Source organism: Mangifera indica, chromosome 7 (genome assembly GCF_011075055.1).
Source record: "Mangifera indica cultivar Alphonso chromosome 7, CATAS_Mindica_2.1, whole genome shotgun sequence".
In the NCBI taxonomy this organism is placed as follows: Eukaryota; Viridiplantae; Streptophyta; class Magnoliopsida; order Sapindales; family Anacardiaceae; genus Mangifera; species Mangifera indica.
The window spans coordinates 8,349,015-8,370,599 of NC_058143.1; the positions used below are offsets into that span (position 1 = coordinate 8,349,015).

At 30.2% G+C, this 21,585-nt stretch overlaps 1 protein-coding gene across 1 annotated transcript; it reads right to left on the reverse strand.

Moving 5' to 3' along the window:
* Window positions 1-4,489: 4,489 nt before the first annotated feature.
* LOC123221597 (selenium-binding protein 2-like) lies at window positions 4,490-8,983 on the reverse strand. The gene is made up of 7 exons (XM_044644450.1): window positions 8,547-8,983; window positions 7,976-8,171; window positions 6,885-7,112; window positions 6,371-6,602; window positions 6,166-6,273; window positions 5,770-6,042; window positions 4,490-4,935 (listed from the first exon to the last, which is right to left on the reverse strand). The coding sequence occupies exons 1-7, from the start codon at window positions 8,683-8,685 to the stop codon at window positions 4,654-4,656; spliced, it is 1,458 nt and encodes a 485-aa protein (XP_044500385.1). The 5' UTR covers window positions 8,686-8,983; the 3' UTR covers window positions 4,490-4,653.
* Between the last annotated feature and the right edge of the window lie 12,602 nt (window positions 8,984-21,585).

The following is a 21,585-nucleotide window of genomic DNA, read 5'->3' on the forward strand; positions in this document are numbered from 1 at the left end:
CACCTCATTTTAAACCTTCATCTGCTTGTTGAACCTCATAACCATCGTTATTAATTGTAGTTTTTATAAAAATTAAAACACATTCTTTAAGGAAGTTAGACAAACCATTAAGAACCTTCATATCTTCATCATTTAAGATTTCAGCAGGAATGTCATCGTCAAAATGTCTTAGTCTCATGTTTATCTGAATATTGTTTACCCTTCGATCTATGTTACACTTTTTCTCACCATTTGAATTAATCCCTCAAATGTCGTGTGTTCTAGAATTTAAATCAATTTTCTATTACCTCCAACACATTTTATTACATTGTCACCTCTTTCTAATTATTCTCCCTTATATTTAACTGAAACATATCTCGTCATTTAAATCGATCATATAATGACCAATATTGATAACCAAATTTATTTTAAAATAACATAAGAAAGTGTACAAATATAATCAACATAAATAACATGACCGAAAATACTACTTAAATATTTAAGTTACATTATTTTAAGAAGTTTGAGTTTCATAATTTTATTTCTATTACACAATTACAACTATTCCGAAATTCTACTATATATTGTTCATTTTAATATATTTTGAATAATTTGATATCAATTTTATAAAATATCACTTTACTCTTATATTGTCAAATTCTCTTTCACCCTCAAATATTATCTAATATGTCTAATATTTTTTATTGTAAAATATTATTTCACCCCTTACTATTATAATCACAAGAATACCCTCTATATTTTTTTACCATTTTAATTTTTAGACATAATTTTAAGTTATTATATAAGACACTACATATAATTGTATTATCAATCAAAGTAATAACAGTTAGAGTTATAATACGCATAAATATCTCAATATCTCAAACTATTTTCCTCTTGCTCAAAATCACAATCATAAACTTTTTTTCTTTTTCCTGAAATCTCTATCAGATAATGAGTAAAATGATATATGTTAGAGAATTATAGAGTTATGTTTTGTATAGAATAAAGGAATAGTAGTTTGGATTTTTTTTTTTTAATATTTAGAGCAATTTCATTTAACTCCTTGAACATTTGGATTTTTTTGTTTAAGCCACAAAATTATGGATAATTTTTTTATGACCCATGAAATATGGGTAAATTAATTAATTTTCCTTTATCTTAACATGTTTACCCAAAACAAATAAATGAATAAAACCCATCTCGAATTCCAGGCTAGATTTCAATCAACATCATCCTTATAACTTTGTAATACACTTCATTAGGACAACTTTGAAATCTGCCTCTGCCCATGAGGTTTATTCTTAATGCTCAATTAATTTTATGGAAAATATGATAAAATAATAACAAAATTATTATATATTATAACTATATTACAAATATAATTAACCAGAAATGGGTGAACCAGTATGGGAATTTGGTTGCCTATCACTTTGGCATTTAATGATAACAAAAGACATAGGTCCGCAGCAATAAAATCATATGTATATACAAAAAATATTAATTTACGTATTTTTAAATGATTGAATATTATATTAAATTATAAAATAATATATTATTAATACTAAATTTATAATTATTATAAATGTACATAATTTTATTGTTACATCATTTGAAAAACAATAAAAAAGTGTAAGAAATAACCAAAAAAAGAAAATCAAACTTTTTTCTTAACATTATATATATAACATTTATATATATAGATAACGCAATTAAAAAAAATCTTTTCATACAAATATTAATGCATAATCTTGCCTAATCTTTTTCCTCCATTGAAATCCTATGACCAAGAACATAATTAATTAATAAAAACATTAGTTTAGAAGTATTCAAATAAAATCATTTTCATTTTTAACATATTTATTTAAGTACAAATGTAATATGATTAAATATTTTTAGATAATTAAATTAGTATTTATAAAAAAGTTCTCAAATTTTAGATTTATTTTGATTTAATGTTAATGTGTGTAATATATGTTGTGTCATGTTTCCTTGGTAAATGATTTTAGGATTTCGAGATTCGTAAAAAAAAAAAAAAAAAAGTTAAAATGACAAAGAGACTAGGTATGCTACAACTAAAGTAATTCATGAACTCGTAGAAAAATATGTGTACTGTACAAAGTTGAAGGGTACTTGGAAGATCACATTCAATAACTTGAGGGATGAAATTGGGTTGCAATAAAACTGGACCACAACTAAAGCTCTTTTATTAGGGTAACACCTAGCTTAAGATCATAGGGGTTTATTATCTTAGGGTGCCTACTAAGCTCATTTCAATATCAATTTAGTCTAATATACTAGACCAGATATATCTTTCGCAGTCAAATTATTAGCTTGATTTAACTCTATACCAACCCGTCATCATTTGAATGAAATCAAACATATATTTTGTTATTTATGTGAAATTAGATATTAGAGATTATTCTATTATGTCAAATTTCTTTAAAATCCTAGTTTGATTAAATATGCAAATACTAGTTATCTTTTTGATCTCATAAAGCCGGTTCATAAACAGGATATGTTTTTACTTATAATAACACAACAATATCAGGACACTTCATCAAACAGACTTTGATTGCAATATTTTCAAATCATTCAAAAATTCTAGCTTTTCATGAAACCAGCCAAGAATGTATATAGTTATGATATGTCATCTATCATATCTAAAATACATGCAGTTTCCTTTTACAACAGACAATTTTCCATATTATATAAAGACAATGTCGCATGTATTGCCTAAATTAGAGGATAATACATTAAAAGAGACAAAACCAAACATATCTCATTGAAGTTCTTTTACACTCATGAGCTCCAGCATAACTAAAAGATTGATGTCAAACAAATATAATCTAGTGAGAATCTTGTAGATTTGTTCACCAAGATATTACCGACATCAATATTTGAAAAGTTAGTGTACAACATCAATATGCAATGGTTTAACTAGCAACCAAATTAATCTTACTACAATTAGGGGGAGCATTCATTAGAACGAGCACTTACCAAGGTAAGCAAATTATTTAAGTTAATCACATACTGAATAAAATGTGCACTGTACTCTTTTTTCTTTCACTAGATTTTGTCTCACTGAGTTTTCCTAGTAAGGTTTTTAATGAGGTAGTTTTAACACGTCTAGCCCTACTTTACAAGACATTAAATAATTATGTTCTTTTGTTTTAGTTTTTATCGCACTAGGTTTTTTCTTAACAAAATTAATGTAATTATTTGTAAGTAATGAAAATCCAAAGAGAAGTGTTAAAAATTTGCTGGATTTTTTACCACATAAACAAGTTTGATGTGGGAATGCCTTAAGGGTGCATTTGGTTGAGAGGGATTAAAGATTATTCTAGTAATCTATCTATTATTACTTACATTACTTTGTTTGGTTTATAAATAATAAAAGATTCCAGTAATCTTTTATTACCAATATTAATATAGTGGATAATATAAGAGGTAATTTGATTACCACATTCTCTTTAAATATTAAAAAATTACTAAAATAATCGTAATTTTATTATAACATATAATTTATTTATTAATTTGTTTAGGATACAAATAATCTTATTTTCAATTAACATAACAAATAACATAAAAAAATATTTTAAAATAATTATATCTAAGGGTATTTAAGTAAAATAATATATTAATATTTTTTTATTATCTCTAATCAAACACAATAACTATTTATATTTATCTATTTTTATCTAATCTTATTAAATATAATAATAATTTATATCCAATAATCTTTAAAATAATTTATCTTTAAATTAATTTTTTAATTTTAATAATAAAATATTCACAAAACCAAACACCCTCAGATATTTTGGTGACTTGCCACTTGTGAAGATAGTATTTCCACCCAAGAAGGAAATGAGCCATGAAAGATAATGTGTTTGGGCAGACAATATTGACTTTCGGTGGCATGCGTTAAATGGCCTTTGAAAAATTGTCTTGTCTCATTGATTGGAGGTGGCAAAAACTAGTATAAATATCCCCTCCTCTCTTCATTTTGTAATTTATATGTATATATTGATTATTACTCCGGTCGCAGTCAGTCATCTTTCCTTCATCTTTCTGTCAATTCTCTTTTCAATTATTTAAAATTTATAGCAGTTTCAAAGATTTAGAAGATTTAGAATTTAAAAGTGAGAGATGATGGGCTAAAAATCACTACCATTCCTTCACTACTCTCTTTTTTTTCCCTTAAAAAAATAAGTCACCACAAATTTATTTGCATTTATTAACTAGAATTGTAGTTGAAAAGTACATAATTTAACACCTATGTTTATTTCTAATTCTCTAAGGATTTTATTTATTTTTATTGAGAAAAATTATTTCCTTATTCTGATGAATTTTAAATATGTTGACCTCTTATCTCATTGATTTATCAAGATTCTAGTGTTGTCTTAAAATCATATTTATCCACTTTGTTGTATCTCAGAAGTTGTAGAAAATCCATGCCAGAAAGATTTTCCTTGTGTCTTCAAAGCCCAACTCCTTTACTGTTTTCAACTTGAAATGTTAAAGAAAATATCTTTTATTACTAGCATCAACTGCTATATAGCAGGATTATTAATCAGCAATCTGAGCTGATGTGAAGCTGCAATTACAGAGTGGAGCAGACTTGAGTTTTAGTTACTAGCATCAATTTGTAATCTGCCTGCCTCAACATGATGCTTAAATCCATATATCTGAAGTACAGTCACCACCAGGATACCTCATCTCATGGGCTAGGGAAGGACCCCCAGGTTCAGCTTCGAAGTCCACAAAAAAGTTGGGGTTTATAGCAAGACCACCCTTCTCAGTATCAGCATCAATCTGCAACATATGGGATCCCTTCTCCATGAGATCGGGATAGAATTGGCGATCCCATGCACTAAAAAGTGAGTTGGTAACATAGAGCCGCTTCCCGTCCAAGCTTAACTGTATCATCTGAGGTCCACCTCTCAATTGATGTCCCTATAAAGAAAAAAATTAAAACTCATCATTTCATACCTGGTAAAGTATATCAGTAGGCAAAAACAACATTAGAGTAAGTTGAATGAGTGCCTACAACATATACAGTAAAGGAAGTGCTTGCTGGGGAGAAAAATGTATAATTCCAAAAGAAAATAATGTATAGCATTATCCGCTATAATAATTTTGTTAGAAACATTGAACTGCATAATGATGCATTGCAGAACAGCCATCTGTTTGGATGGTTGGACACAATCCACTTGCAGATCAATGCATGAGCACTTACAGAAACATATGAAAGACTGCTTCCTGGAAAGTTACGCAATCAAATGAAAAGGCTTTCCATTAATGACTGCACTTAAGTGATTGGGCAATGAGAAGAACACACAGCCTCCTTAATATGCTCAGTCATGATTTGAGTATTGAAAACAGAAAGCACGGCTACAGAAACAAGACTGTCATAATAATCGGCAAGATATTTGGGTGAGCAAATAAAGGGCGATTACCAAGAGCATAAAAGGTGAATCCAAATTTCCTGTGATGAAATAGGTACTGGATTTTTGGGGTGAGGATATAAAGGGTTAAGTAAAAAGATTTTTGGGGTGAGAAAATAAATGGTGATGAGCATGGAGCATAAGAAGCGAATCTAAATTTCCTGTCATGAAATTGGTACTATTTTTCTCTTTTAGGGGCTAAACAGATCATGTATAAAGCACCTAAACTTGTTTATCCTGCAGCAACTAATTTAACTGAGGTGATTGATGGACCCTTTCAGTTTCATGACAATTCATGAGTACAAACATAGAGACTAATCATTACAATGGAAAACACACAAACCTGGATCTCTGGAACATCAGCCTGCCATGTTTCACCATTGTCTTTCAGGACCACTACTGGGCTTCCTTTTTTAATCAGCCCGCCTACCCATACTTGACCTGTCAATACAGGATTTTTTGGGTCCGCAATGTTATACTGTCGGATATCTCCATGAAGCCAGTTCACAAAGTAAAGAAATCGATCATCAAGAGAGATCAGAAAGTCAGTTATAAGTCCAGGCATTTCAGGAAGTATCCAATTTTGCACCTTCAATGGTTCCACTGATATAGCCACCTGCACAAGTGCTCAACATGTTAAAAGTGCCAAGGACTGGACTGCTATAACAAGACAATATACCAGATATAAAACCACACATTTTCCAAAAATGCACAAGCATAGAAATACTTATTTATATACCTCATGGCTCCATGACCCATCTTGGGTTTTGAAGAATCTCACCATGTTACTTGTTAAGGCACACCCAACATACCCTGTATCTTTAGAGGGATCATGCAGGAACCTTGTCTGCAAAATAAGTTTGATGAAAAGAAAATTAATGAATTGATAGCAACAGAAGTCGCATATTAAAAGAATAAGATGTCTACTTGTTTATAAAAATTACCTCCAGGGGAATGAGTCCGGAACTCCCAAGATCCAATGTTTGTTTTAGTTCACCCTCTGGCCAGCTGTATACATACAGATGCCTTCCATAGAGACCATCTGAGACATGCTGAAGGTTGAAACCTTTGGTGAAAGCTGCAGGTGCTCCCCATGATGAGCTGATCATTGTTTCATGTCGAGGTTGGTACCAAAAATCATAGCCAAATTGAGGGCTATGTCCTGGTTTCTCCCACCTGCCAAATATGTACAAGAAAAAGCCCAGAGAGTTACATACTATCTCTGAAACAATGTACAAGGTGCACAATGCAATCTTAGTTATGATTTTGCAATAATTTTATAGTCAAAATATTACCATCTTTTTAAAATGTTTCAAGTGGATTGCAAAATCACTTTTGAGGAACATTACAATTCAAATCAATTAAAGAACAGGTGAAAAAATCATAGTGAGAAAGGGCTCAAACCAGCTTGAAGCAACCAAAACACAACAAAGAGTCATATCAACAACATTGAATTACCTTCCTTTCACATTAAATTCTGAGTCAAGAAGAAGGAAACCATTTCCCTCAGCATTTCCGTCTTTATCTCCAATGCATGACACCATTATATCACCAGAAGCCAGGCAATGGGCTGTGTGTGGATATGCTAATCCAGTTTTTTGTACAATTTCTGCAGGTTCAACAACTTTATGCAAAGAGGGTGCCTTTGGATTTTTCAATGTGTCAACAGCATAGATGCGGCCAGATCTGAACAAAAAATATATATAAAAATAAAAAGAAGATTTCATACAAAATTCGACAACTTCAAATCAAATTTAGAGAATCTACTCAAGAGATGGTTCCTAGTAGGGAATCCCATGAAAGCAAAATTGATATACGTTGTTTTTAACAAGCAGTCAAGGCACTTTTATCCTGTAGAATGGATAAAAAAATTTGCAAAATCAATATAAATGATTTTGAAAATTAATACTACATTTTTCTTTGAAGTCCAAGTAAAAGGCATACAAAATCAAAATAAATTTTATTTCAATTTCTAAGTAAAATAAGAGGACAAATGGTAGATCATCAGACATCATCTCTACACAAGAGCACAAAAGAAGAAACCATGAAGAAGCATCTAAACTGTACTATTATATCACTTCTTCCAAAGCAATACAGTTGAGTGAACAGAAAAAACAAAGAGAAACCAGTGGCCCTTTCAGTATAAGCTTCATCGTCTAAATGTAAATCAAAGTACCAACTAGTTGTCAAGAAAAACTATCAAAGTGAGTGATATATCTATGCTTTTAATGAACAATCTTCTCTTTCTTCTTTTTCTTTTACTCTTTCGTTAGGAAAGAAGTATCTGTAGCATGCCTAATCAAGTACCCAAAATTTTCTGATTATAATCTTAAAAAAAAGTAATACAAATTTTAAATTGACTAATGTACTAATATTATAACTGTACAAAGAATAAGATGAAAGTCTCATATATAGGATCGTCTGATGGTTAGATTAGCATTTCTTTGTGGAAATGTTCTCCAGTTCTGCATATGAACGAAGTTAACAAGATAATTCCAGTTCTCTTATTGCCCATCCCCCAAGAAAAAGAAAAGTGGTGGTTCTCTTACACTAAAGAAGGCAAGACCAGAAAACGCCGTTGCGCAGATGAATCTCCATAGCAAGAGCTGCATGAATTCCAGCCAGAATGATGGAGTTCATCACCAACATATGGCATAGGCAGCCTGTGGATGACCTTTGAAAAAGTAGGTGAGGCAGGATCCACATCCACTGTGGATAGATAATCAGGCTTCTCTCTTCCAGTTCCTATGTACAAATTGAACCATTAATAACTCACTATAATACTTTGCAATTAACATAGTTAGTCTGACAAAAAGAGGATGAGAACCCAGTTAAGACATTTTTACTTGTTTGCCAGTAACTGATTAGAGCAATTCATAAAGGCTAAAGAACTTTGACAAACGAGAAATATTTTTACTTTAAAACTCTTTAACACTCTTATTCCTTTGCTGTTTTCTGTCAACCAAGTCAATCAAGGCTAAAAGAAGCTTCACCCATTAGATTTTGCATTTTGCAAACCAAATTTTCAAAATCAGTAGATACAAAAACAATTTCCAAAATACAGAACCAAAAAGATCTCAGTCGACCAAGCAAAATTTAAAAGCTGTTAAAGAAGAATACCAGAGTAAACACAAGTAACATAGATAAGTTTCTCTCTAGGACCAGCCATGGCCTCAAGTGGAGTAGCATATCCCGGTCCATGCTTGCAGCATCCAGTGCTCACTGACCCACTTTGAATCACCGCAATATCAGTCGCCATTTCTTCTCCGCAGTTACAACACAAGCAAAAGATGAACACAACTGCTGATTAAACTGACACTATTCATGTTTTTGTGGGTGTCTTAGAAAGGCTTGAGCTGGCAGTTGCCTTTTCTTTTTTAACCTTTTTTTTAATTTGTATTTAGTCATCTTCTTTGTCATTGTGCGATTTGTCCAGGTGGGATGCATCAGCATTTGCGCTATCTCTCATCTTCTAACGGTTGCCGTCTGTCTTGTAAGGATGGCATTCAAGTCCGTGATGGTATCTTTAGTCGATTCTCGTGGGTCATGGTGCGGACAATGCGGTTGGTGTTCCTTACTGTGAAACTGTCACAAGGTCTATCTTTTATTTCATAGATTTTTTATTTCTTTAATTAATTTAAGGTTAAATTACAAATTTGCACGAAAGATTTGCAGAAATCACAGTCATACCCTCTATTTGGAACATCTTTAACTTTTTTGCCCTTTGTTAGTGCTTATTAATTTATTTTGGCTCCCGACACATCTTAGACAATTATGAAATTGCCCCCAAATTGTCTTTTGATTTTTTTGTATCTAAAGTAGAGAAGCCAATGAGTCAGGCAAGCTGGCTTTGACACAATTCATTGAGCCAGGCCAGCAAAATAAAAACATAAGGCTTGGACCATGTTGGAACTTTAAAATGTCCAAGGGTCCAACTTATGCATGGCCTTGGAGGCGTTTGATTTAAATAATGTTTTATTACTAAAATAGAAAGATTATCTTGAAGATAGATTACTTAGAAGATTATTATGTATAAATGATTACTGTATTTGATAAAATTTGATAGATATAAATAATTATTATGTTTGGTTAAAGGTAATAAAAGATTACTAATAAATTATTTTACTTAAATGCCCTTGAATATAATTATTTTTAAATATTTTTATATTATTTGTCATATTAATTAAAAATAAATTTATTTTTATCTCAAAAAATTAATAAATTATAATATAATTATAATAAACTCAAGATTACCTCAGTAATCTTTAAATACCTAAGGTGAAGGCGGTAATCAGATTACCACCTATATTACCTGCCACGTCAGCATTGGTAATAGAAGATTACTGTAATATTTTATTACTGACAAACCAAACAAGGGAATAAAAGATAGATTATCAAGGTAATCTTAAAAAACTCTAACCAATCGCCCCCTTAAAGTGTTGGCCCATGGGTTGGTTAGTTTATATATTAAATAAATCAGAGATCATATATTACAAGTCGATCTATCAAATCACATTTTGTTTATATTTTCAATTGATGTAAAATCATTTCTTACTACTAATTATCATATATAATTAAAGAAAACTTTTTATTTTACTGATGACACCGTAATAGACTTATTTTCTCTAATTACGTGTTGTTGACTTACCCAACATTTAAGTTGAAACAACTATTTTTTGTACATTTAACGATAAAAAAAAAAAGAATAACTTGTGTGAGGGATTGGCTGATAGTAGCTCTGCATTTTTTCTGTACATACTATTATCACCATTCCATTAATATTTGTTAACAACTTAATTTTAATTTTGTTTTTACAATTTTATTAATTATTATTTTTTAAATATTTTGATAATGAAAATACTTCATATGTTCTAAATGAAAAAGGCATTCGAATGATTAAGTTAATTTCACTTTTGTAGAATCAATTAATCGAGGAATGGATGTAGTTTCCTAATCAGTTAAGTCTTCTTAATCATTTGCACACCTCTTCCATTTGGAATAGATTAAGTTTTTTCGTCATGAAAATATCTTGAAGAAAAACACTAATTAACAAAATTATAAAAACAAAAAAGAAATTATACTGTTAATAGATATCAAGGGAATAGTGACAATTATAGGTATAATAAAAATTATGAGTGATACTATTTGAAATTCAGGCACGCAAGTTAATTGGTTCTCTTTGTTGATGGAGCGTATAAAATATAATTGTCTAGGCTCAAGTATAAGGTAAGTCACGAAGATGTAGTTATAGCAAGTAAGTTCATTGTAGCGGCATCCATAAATTAAAAATTAAAAAATTGAATGAATAAAATGTAGAGAAAAATTGAGATTGAAATATTAAACTTGAATAAAGAAAATATTGAATATGAAAGAGATTGAAAGAAAAAAATGTAGAAGGAGAATGAAAGATTGATAAATTAGGTTGGATGTATGTGATTTAAAAAATGGGGGAGGGTGAGTTTATATAGAAAAAAAATAATTAAATAATTTTAAACCCTAACTACCAGTGGCTTGGCCAGTAGCTTTAATACGAAATTTTTAAATTTTTTTTAAATTTATTAAAACATGAATAGTGATGGGTCGACTTGTGGGCCTGATGCGCAAGCCCACAACACGACCTAAAAAGCCTATAGGTCAGATATAACCTACTATAATAGCAGACATGCCCTTCTAAGGTGGGTCAATTTTTTGTACTTCAGGTTAAACTGTGAGTCAACTTGACACATTTGATATGTCTAATCTAAAGAACATAATTCGAACTCTCATTATTATAAAAAGATTTCATGGAAATTATATTAAAGAGAGATACATTTGAAGTCTCCAAAAAATAGTCTTATTCCAAAATTTTAACACCTATAGATAGAAATTCTCCTTAACTAAAAAACTCCAAGTAACCAACTAGGGATAACAAAGGGGTGGGAGGGGTCAAATACCCTAATCCTCGTCCCCTTTCTCGTAAGGGAAACCTTCCTTCATCCAATCTTGTCCTCGATACAGAGATGAGGGGAATCTTCGTCCTCTCTCAATGAGAATAGTTTTCCTCTCCTTCCTCTTCTTATCCCCATAGACAAATTATTTTTTCTTATTCCCGCAAAAAAAAAAAAAATATATTAATTAGATGTCAAAGCTTATATAGGTAATAATTTTAAACTTTTAAGGGGTTACAAGATATGCAGAGAAAGGGACAAATTAGGGAGTAGATGGATTTGTGATATATCTATCATCATCCCAATTTTTACCTTTGATTACGATAATTTTAATTATTCTTGTCTCTGTCTCTATTTTTATTGAGGAATCTTTTTTCCAGTTGGAAAGAGATGGGTTGGATTGCCAATCCTATAACTAATACCAACTAATACATGGATCGAGTTTGCTTTGTTCTAAGACTCTACCTTCATTGCTTTTTATAGCATCAATAAGTTCTAAAATAAAACGAATTGTATTTAATGGATATTAACATATTTTGACTCAAGTTCCTCTTTGGTAAACTCAATCTATGACCCCAAAGAAGCGACAAATTCTAAGATTAGAATGGGTTGTGATATTTATAACAAGTTAAACCCAAATGTACATAAAAGACTTCCACCCAAAAATAAGCAGGAGGAGCAAGACTTGGTATATTTCCTTCGTGTTGTTGTTTCCAAACATAACCAATGATGTCCTATTTTCACGAAAGCACCTTCCTATTTCATTTTGAATTCTTAGGAAAAAACGTACATCACCAACCACTAAATATTTATTGGTTTTATCGATAATCTTGTCCACTTCAATTCAACACCATTTTCTTGTGCAATGCCCAATCTTGTCTACTTCTCGATAGTGCACAAAATTCGGCATCACCAACCAATAAATATTTATTGGTTTTATCGGATATATCTTATGATATATAGTTTCAATAAAATTATGTGTACCCACTTTAGATACACAAATATGTACATATTTATATGTATCATCATGTGATTGGATGATTTTGAATTAAGAATAAAACAATAACCAATCATATGATGACACATATGAATGTGTATATATTTATGTACCCAAAATAGGTACACATAATATTGCTCATATAGTTTATCAAATAATTATTAAAATGATGTGATATATAATATAAGATATAATTTAATTATTTTTTATATTTTATATATTAAAAATTATCAAAATAATTTTAATTTTAGTATAAATTTAGCATAATTTATTAAATTTTTTAGAATAAAGCTAACTGTATTTTCAATTAAAATTATAAACAACCTAACTATTAAATTTAATATAGTTCATTAGTTCACAATATGATAAATAAAAAAATATAATTTAATTAATTAATTGTATTATTTGACAGCATGAAATAGATTCTAATATATTATTAGCATGAAAAATATTTTATAACATAAAATATTTTAACTGAACACAATATTAATTAACAATTAATAGTTTTTTAAAAGCATTTAAATAAAATAATATATTAATATTTTTTATTACTATTTATCAAATACAATAATTAGATATATATATATATATTAATATTTTCAATACAATATTAATTTATGTCCAATAATTTTTAAAATAATATATCTTAATAATAATTTTTTTTTTTAGTAATAAAATATTATTCGAACTAAAAAAGAACATTTCGTAATTCACTTCCCTTTGTAAACCGGCATCTTTGAAAACAGAGAGGACTTTTACAAAATTTATTTAAAATACATTAAATCATTTTTTTGAAGATATTAAATATGTTATGACAAAAATTAGATGACTAAATAAAACATATATTAAGCAACATAACTCCAATAATAACACATAATTAACTTGATATATACATAAAATATCCAAAACATGATTTATTAGGCCGACCTAAGATTAAACTTGTAATATTAGAATACAAAATTTCAACAAATTATAAATTTTTATTACCATGCAATGTCTACCAACTTTAATTATGTTTTCATTCATTTCATTATTTGTTTTAATATTTCACCAGTTTTACTAACTTTTTTTTTTAATTTTATGAGTTTTTTTTTAATAATATTAATAATATAAGAGCTCAAAGGTTTGGGAAAATCACAAATACTCCCCTATTGAATTCTTCAACTACAAATTATCACTATAACTTAACATCTTTAGAAAAAAAAAAATACCAACCGGGAAAATATATAAATGTCATTTTCTCTCCAAAAATTATGATAAGAAAACAAATAATACCAAATTATCATATCAAATCACCCGATTACATGGGAAAATATGTGATTTGATAATATTGTTCCTCTTTGGGTGCTAATCTTTTAGGTTAACTTGCATCCCTAAAGATACAATCCAATCAAAATTATGACCCAAAAATTGCAAACCCACTTATGAGTTATTCCTCATACTCACTTACTTGCAAAAAAATTTTATAAAAATTGGCAATCTTACCTAAATATAGTGTTTACATGTTTCAAATGTGACATATTTAACCATTTTTCAGTGACTTTTATAGATTGGAATGTGAAGAATTTTACATGAAAAGGTGTTAGTTTACCTGATCAAAGGTTTGGGGTAAGGGCATTTTGAGCATTATGTGGATTCATACTTGACCTTAAAAGATATATATAAATTGAATTATATATATATATATATATATATATATATATATATATATATATATATATTATAATAAATAATTAATTAGAAGGTTTTAAGAGTATGATATATAATTATATAATTTGATTATTTTTTATTATTAATTTAAAAATATTCAATCATATAATAACACATTATACATATTTATTTGTATATAAAAAATATCTGTATATAATTTTATTGTTTATACTTTGCATAAAATATACTGATAAAATGTAAATAGATGATTTTGTTCTTTTAATTTAGACGATAAGAAATGAGTGGGATTTAGATGAATCCTAATCGATCTTATTAAAATATGATACATTTAATTTTAGATAAGGTAATTTACACACATGACATCTATACGGTCTCTCATATTCCGCTAATATTAATACAAAATTAGGCAAGATTTGTGACTTAAAATAATTTCAAAAAATTAAGATTCAAATCGAAACTTGATGTAGTTTTTTCAAATTAAATTTCTTTAAAACTAAGAAACCAATCATTTTGATTGATTTCTATCTATGATTTTGTACAAATATTTAAAATACTATAATATGGATATAACTAGGTTTAAATCTGAATTAAGTTAAGATCAATCTTAGGTTAATTTGAGTTTATTTTAGGTTCTCATTCAAACTTGAGCCAATTTGAGGAGAGTTGAGCTCAATCTTAGGTTTGAGCTCGATCTGATTGAAAAGAGTTGGACTTAATTGAAGAGAGCAAAAATACTATCTTAATATAACATCTTTTTTATTTGTGATTTAAAAATTAAATTATAAATTAAAATTGTAAGCTATATCTTAATGTTTTAATTTTTGCAAAATATATTTGATATAATACTTTAAAATTCATTTCAAATTACAAACTAGTGAAAACGGGTAAATGGCCTTAATTTATTTTATAATAGTATTTAGGATTATATTTGTTATGGAGAAGAACTTAACTGACGCCTAAAATTAAACAACAAATTAGAGGAACCGTGACCAAACGTATCTTCAATACAGATTGGCATTGGCATGTGAGTAGCTGACCATCGCTAAGAAAGAGATTTCCATGCTAAATTTTTTTATTTAAATTTGAATGTAATGGATAAGAATATGGCCTCAACTACTCTGAGATTTGGAAAATGGGTGGACCAGGCCGGTGGTGAGGTCCAAGTTAAAACAGGTGCGGGTGAAACGGATATAAATAAAAAACAAATTGAGATATGCAGAAAATGATTTTAAAAGTCGATATCCGATCCTGTATGTGTAGGCAAATTCACGGGAACATGAAATTATTAATTTATTAAATTTAATAGGCCAAAGGAATATTTCCCACGTAAAGTATGCTTTTTTTATCCTAGTTACAAAATTATTAATTTATTAAATTTAATAGGCCGGGGGACTATTTTCCACCCAAAGTATACTTTTTTTTCAAATTTACCCTGTTAATTTTGAAATTCTTATTTACCCACCTATAGACTGTTAAAAAAAACGGTTTCAAGTCAAAATCGTTATTTTATCTGTAATATTAAAAATAAATTTAAATTTATTTTTTTTCTCCTAAACCTTAAAAACTAACAATTTCTCCCAACCTAAGTTTTCAAAAACAACTTTTTTCTCTTTAGGATTTCCAAACTTTTGGATTGAATTTTTCGGTAATGACCAATGATCTCTAGATGAAGTCTCTTCCTCCTCGGCATCTCCTCTTTCCGACCATGTGACGTCTCCCCCTCCTTAGCGTCATCGTCGATGAAGACGATGCATCTTCGTCAAGACAAAGACGAACTGTCTTCATCTATAATGAAGATTAATCGTCTTCGTCTATGAACAAAGACGATTTGTCTTCGTCTATGAACAAAAACGATTTATCTTTATCAGAGATGAAAATGAATAGTCTTCGTCAAAGACGACATCACATGGCATCGAAAGATGTATGACCAAAAGGAGGGGTCGTCGGAGAGAGAGAGTAGGTGCTTCGAGATCATTGGTTGTCACCGAAAAAATTAGATCTGAAAGTTTGGAAACCTTAAAGGAAAAATACAGTTTTTGAAAACTTTGGTTAAGGAGAAATTGTTAACTTTTAGGGGTTCGGGGGGATGATATAACTAATGGACTCAGTTAATTTTAATGATTCATAGATGGGTAAATGAAATTTTCAAAGTTAATGGGAGGAGAATTTGGATAAAAAACATACTTTGGGTGGGAAATAGTCCTTTGGCCAATTTAATATTTCATTTTTTAGTTATCCTATAAAATTTCAAAAGGAAATTTATTGAATGTTTACTAACACCTAAACGACAACAAAATGCCGCCACAAAACTCCTACAGGGTTATTATTAAAAAGTAAGTTGAAATTTTTACCCTTTTTTTTACCGTGTATACATATATGTCACTCATTCTAAAACTTAAACAAATATACCACAATAGTAATCTATTTTCCCAAAATACCCCTCTTGAAATGACCCATACAAAGATTCTCTCTTTTTTTCTGTAAGTTTTTCTCTCTTCTTCCTCAATTGAGGAAGGAATCCCTGCAGCATGAAAAAGATAAAATAAAATATTAATGGAAGAAGACACGTAATTGAATAATAAAATCTGTGAGAAAACTATTATAAAATATTCAACTTGGACACAAGGGAGAGAGAGACGAAAATTGCTAAATTTTTTAAGAGAATTAACATCTGCTGTAAAAACTTCATAGCAAAATCATCCCCATTCAGGTCAGTCTCGACTTAAGCCCATATGTTATGTGTTTTCTTTATGAATAATTGAAAATGAAATAAGTATGATAGATTCATGTTCATAACTTCATGTAAAATTTAATCTCATTGTGATTTCATGTTATTAGATTGTTTAATGTTATTATTTCATGTTGTTTTTATTGTTTAAAATTGTTATAATATTGTTGTAATGGTTATAAAATACCAAAATATAACCTAGAAAAAATTTCAGATGATGAACAAGTTGGTGTTAATGCCAACCCCCTGGGCTTCAGTGAATTTTTTTTTGTTTTCTTCCATTGCATTCAATTCCTTTATTTTTTATGCTTGTTTATTCCAATTTGGTGCTCGTGTGTGTATTGTTTTCCTTGTCTTGGCAAAAAGTTACATAAAAAATTACAAAATTACCACTATCATTTTCTTCTGTTTTTTATTATTTTATACATCATCTGATGATATGATAGTTTAATGTATTGTAAATACGTATATATAAAGCTTGGTTGCATTGGTATTGCATTTTGGGGCGTAATTTGAAAAAATTGTAAAGTAGTGTAATTTGGAGTTTTTATGTTTTTTAGGTTTATTTTTAGTCAGGATGGAAAAAACTGTATTTAAGATTCGCTTTGGAGGCTAATGGGTTGAAGGTGATGATAATGTCGCAAGATATGTTGGTGTGAATGAGAGAGGGATTTGTAATGACACAAATATTGATTTTGAAGGATTCATTGCATGAATCAGCTATCATCTAAGACTCGATAGAAGTTAGTCAAATATGGGCGTAGTTACACTAGGTGATATGGGTCCAATGAAGATTGTAGACGATGATGATGTGGAGTTTTTTATGGTTGTAGCAAGAAGTTCACAAGAATACACAAAACTTTTTGTTACTGAGAGTCAAATTGACGGAATGGACAATCAACAAGGCGAAGATGTTCATGAGGAAGAAAAGGAAAATCATCCAATAAATGAATGGGTACATCCACAAAGTTTTCAAGAGTTTGGTGGGAATTATAGTGTTGATGATGATAATGACAACGACATGGATGAGGATTATGAAGTAGAAGGTAATGAGGAGGAGGAGGATGATGATTATGAGGACGAAGAATTCTCGGGGTTTGATGATGACATGTATAGTGTTCCTAGCCAAGACATTGACAGAAGTAAAAGTCATGCTTGTAACGAGGGGGCTGAATGTAGCATAAGACATCATGGCTTTATGAATATTAGAGCATATCCAAGTCACATCCATAATCCAAATCCATTTCAATGGGTTCTTGAGCTTGCTATTAATGTTAAGAATGCAGGTATTACTAACCGGGTAACACAAAGGGGCAACCATTTACAAGTGATGGGTTTTTATAACTCTAAGGCAAAATTAAGAGTATTATTCCGAACGTATGCCTTAGAGACATGAATTCAATGAAAGGTTGGTTACTCTGATAACATACGGTATGAGCTTAAGTGCGTACACCTACAATATAAATGGCAGGCATGAGCAACGAGAGAGCAAGACAGAGACTATTGGGTCTTACGACATATGGATGAGACCCACACTTGTTCACGAGATCAAATATTGCCATACCACAGACAAGCTGGTGTAGAATCGTTAGGGAACATACTTAGGTCAATGTTTGTGGTTGATCGTATTTATCGACCAAAGAAAATTATTTCAGACATGGCAGATAGGTACTGAATTGACATATCTTGCACGCAAGCATGACGTGCCAAAACATATGCAATAAATGCATTACTAGGATCTCTGGAAAAGTCTTTCGGTATATTACGTGAGTACTATCATAATTTAGAGCTTAAGAACCCAGGAACTGTGGCATGTATTGATGTCGATTCAAAAAATAGGTTCAATTTTTTTTTCATGTGTATGGGATGTTCTATAAGAGGGTTCCAATAATTCAATCGCTCGATAATATGCATTGATGTTTCACACTTAAAAGGAAAGTATCTTGGGTCTCTTTTCATTGCTATTATAAAGGACGATAATAATCAAATTTACCCATTTGTATTCGGTATTGGGCACAAGGAGGGAATAGATACATGAACGCCCTTTTTGACATACCTTAACATGTGCATTGGTGATTTGTCAAATTTGGTCATTATTTCTGATCGTCATCATTCAATAATTACGTCGGTCGCGAACGTAATGCTTCATGTCCGTCATGGGTTTTGTAATTACCACATAAAGGGTAACATGCGTTCGCAGTTCAAAAAAACTAAACGTATTAAAGGATTATTTTGGAAAGTTGCTAAGGCATATCGCCTCATGGACTTTCAAGCTGTTATGAGTAGAATTGCCAAAGTAAATCTCACAGCAGCAGCCTATTTGACCAACATTTGGTATGAAAGATGGGCGCGTGCCCACTTTGGAGGATGGTGGTATAATATTATGATGACCAATATTGCTGAGTCATTCAATGCCTTGACACGGACTGCTCGCGCTTTGCCTATCACCATATTGGTTGAGTTTCTTCGAAGCACAATGTAACATTGATTTTTCAATAGGCGAAACATGACTAGTTCGTACGACTAAAATTTTAATGATGTTTATGTTTTTTCATCGCATTTATTTTAGTTGTTTTTTGCAGGTGAGAGATCTCACCCGTTAACACCATGGGCTGAGGACAAGCTTGCTCGACATGTGTTTAAATCTGCCAACATGGTTGTTAAACCAATCAACATGCAACAATACGAAGTTCATGATTCACGACAACAAGTGTTCATCGTGAATCTTTTATATCGAACTTGTGATTGTGGAAAATTTCAACATTCTCAAATTCTGTGTGCACACGCTGCAACTATAGCAAGGTATAATAACCTGTCGGACTATGTAGGCTGGGTCAGCACATACTATTCTACTGAATATTTACATAGGGTGTATGAAGAAGATATTAATCATCTAGGGGATTAATCAACTTGGGCACCATCAAATATGTCTGCGATTTATCCTCCAGTGATGGAGCAACGAAGGTTCGGTCGCCCTTCCAATCATGTAAGAAGACCTTCACAAGGAGAGGAAGTTTGACAACAATACTGTAGCCGATGTCATCAACCTGGTCATACTCGTTTGAAATGTCAGAGCCCAACTCCAGTGCCTGTGGTTAGCTCGTCCCGCACACCAAGTAACACACAAAGCCGAGGTCGTCGTAGTCACGGTGCAACCCATACGGCCGAATAGGTTATCATGGTTAATTTATCTATTGGGTTTTGTACATGTACGCGATGGCAATGGATTTTAATGTATTGCATGTTTAATTTTATGTAATTTATCTATTGGGTTTTGTACAAATTTTAATTTATTGCATTTTATTATTTTTTATGTTCAAACTCTTACATGTACGCAATGATAATAGATCAAAATATTATAATGGAATTATCACAACATATATTTGTTAGCCTATCATTTTATGTATATATTTGAATTTTTGCCTATACCATACATCAATAAAACAATAATAAAATACACCATTCAAACAATAATAAAATAACATCATTCAAATAATAATAAAATACACCATTAAAACAATAATAAAATGACATCATTCAAACAACAATCCAATACACCATTCAAACAATAATAAAATGACATCTAATTCATGTGCATGTCTGCCCATCCACGCCTTAATCATATTCCTCGAAGTATGCATTTTCACAATCCAATTGAATTTAATAAATACAACCAATTAAGTAAAGTTTGCTAACATATAAATAAACTCATAAATACTAAATGCTTATTGATGGTCCTTCCTTGGAATATGATTATAGCCACGCACTTTCTTAGCCTTTTGGAATGTGTCAATGTGAAATTAAATGGCTGGGATGTTAACGCCAAGCGCCAACCCTTTAGCAAGTAAGGGTTGGCGTGACACCAACCTTTTTTTAATTGAAGGGTTGACGTTAACCCCAGCCCTTGACATTGGCATTGACATTAATGCTAACCCTTTTCTAACATTTTTTTAAATTTTTTAGTAACTGTTTTTATTTAATTAAACGTTAATCCTTCATTTCTTTCAATTAAATCTTATCAAATAATTTTTTTTTGATCATCATAGTAGTTGGGGTCTAATATAAGGTATGATGGGTTACTCTTTTTATTTTATATCCTTACTTCAAAGAATTTTTAATCTGAAAAATTCGTTTCACTTTTCACTTTTTTCCTTCTTTCTTTTGTTTTTGAAGCACTAGTTCCATTCTGAAACACTTGTTCTATTTTTCACAGTACAGTTCCAAAGTTGTAGAGAAAAAAAAAGAGGATCTCTCTGTATGAGTCCTCACTTGAAAGCTGAGAAAGAAGAGAGAACAAATTTCCAAAGAAAAAAAGAGAATCTCTGCATGAGTCATTTAAGGAGGGATATTTTAGGAAAGTAGATTACTATCATGATATATTTGTTTAAGTTTTAAAATAAATAATATATATATATATATATATATATATATATATGTATACACAAATTAAAATAAGGTTAAAAATTTCAATTTCCCTGATTAAAATGTCAGCATAATTGTAGGTTGGACAGAAAAATGCAAATAAATCTGGATGGAGAAAAAATTACAAAAAGATGGTCAAATGTCAACAAAATTTGTTTGATCAATACTCAAGTGGATGTTTTAATGGGTCCAAATATAGGAAAGCATGATTTTAAGCTTTCAAAACCTTCATATTATGGCTGCGAGCATCTCATTAAAGAAAGAAATTAATATAATACAAATGCTATTTATAGTTTGTTTTATATTATTGGTAACATGTGAGCATATCCGACATGTTCATAAAAACGAATGTTATACAGATACAAATCTAAATAGGTATGGATAAAAAAAACTTGGAACTCATACCTATTTTTT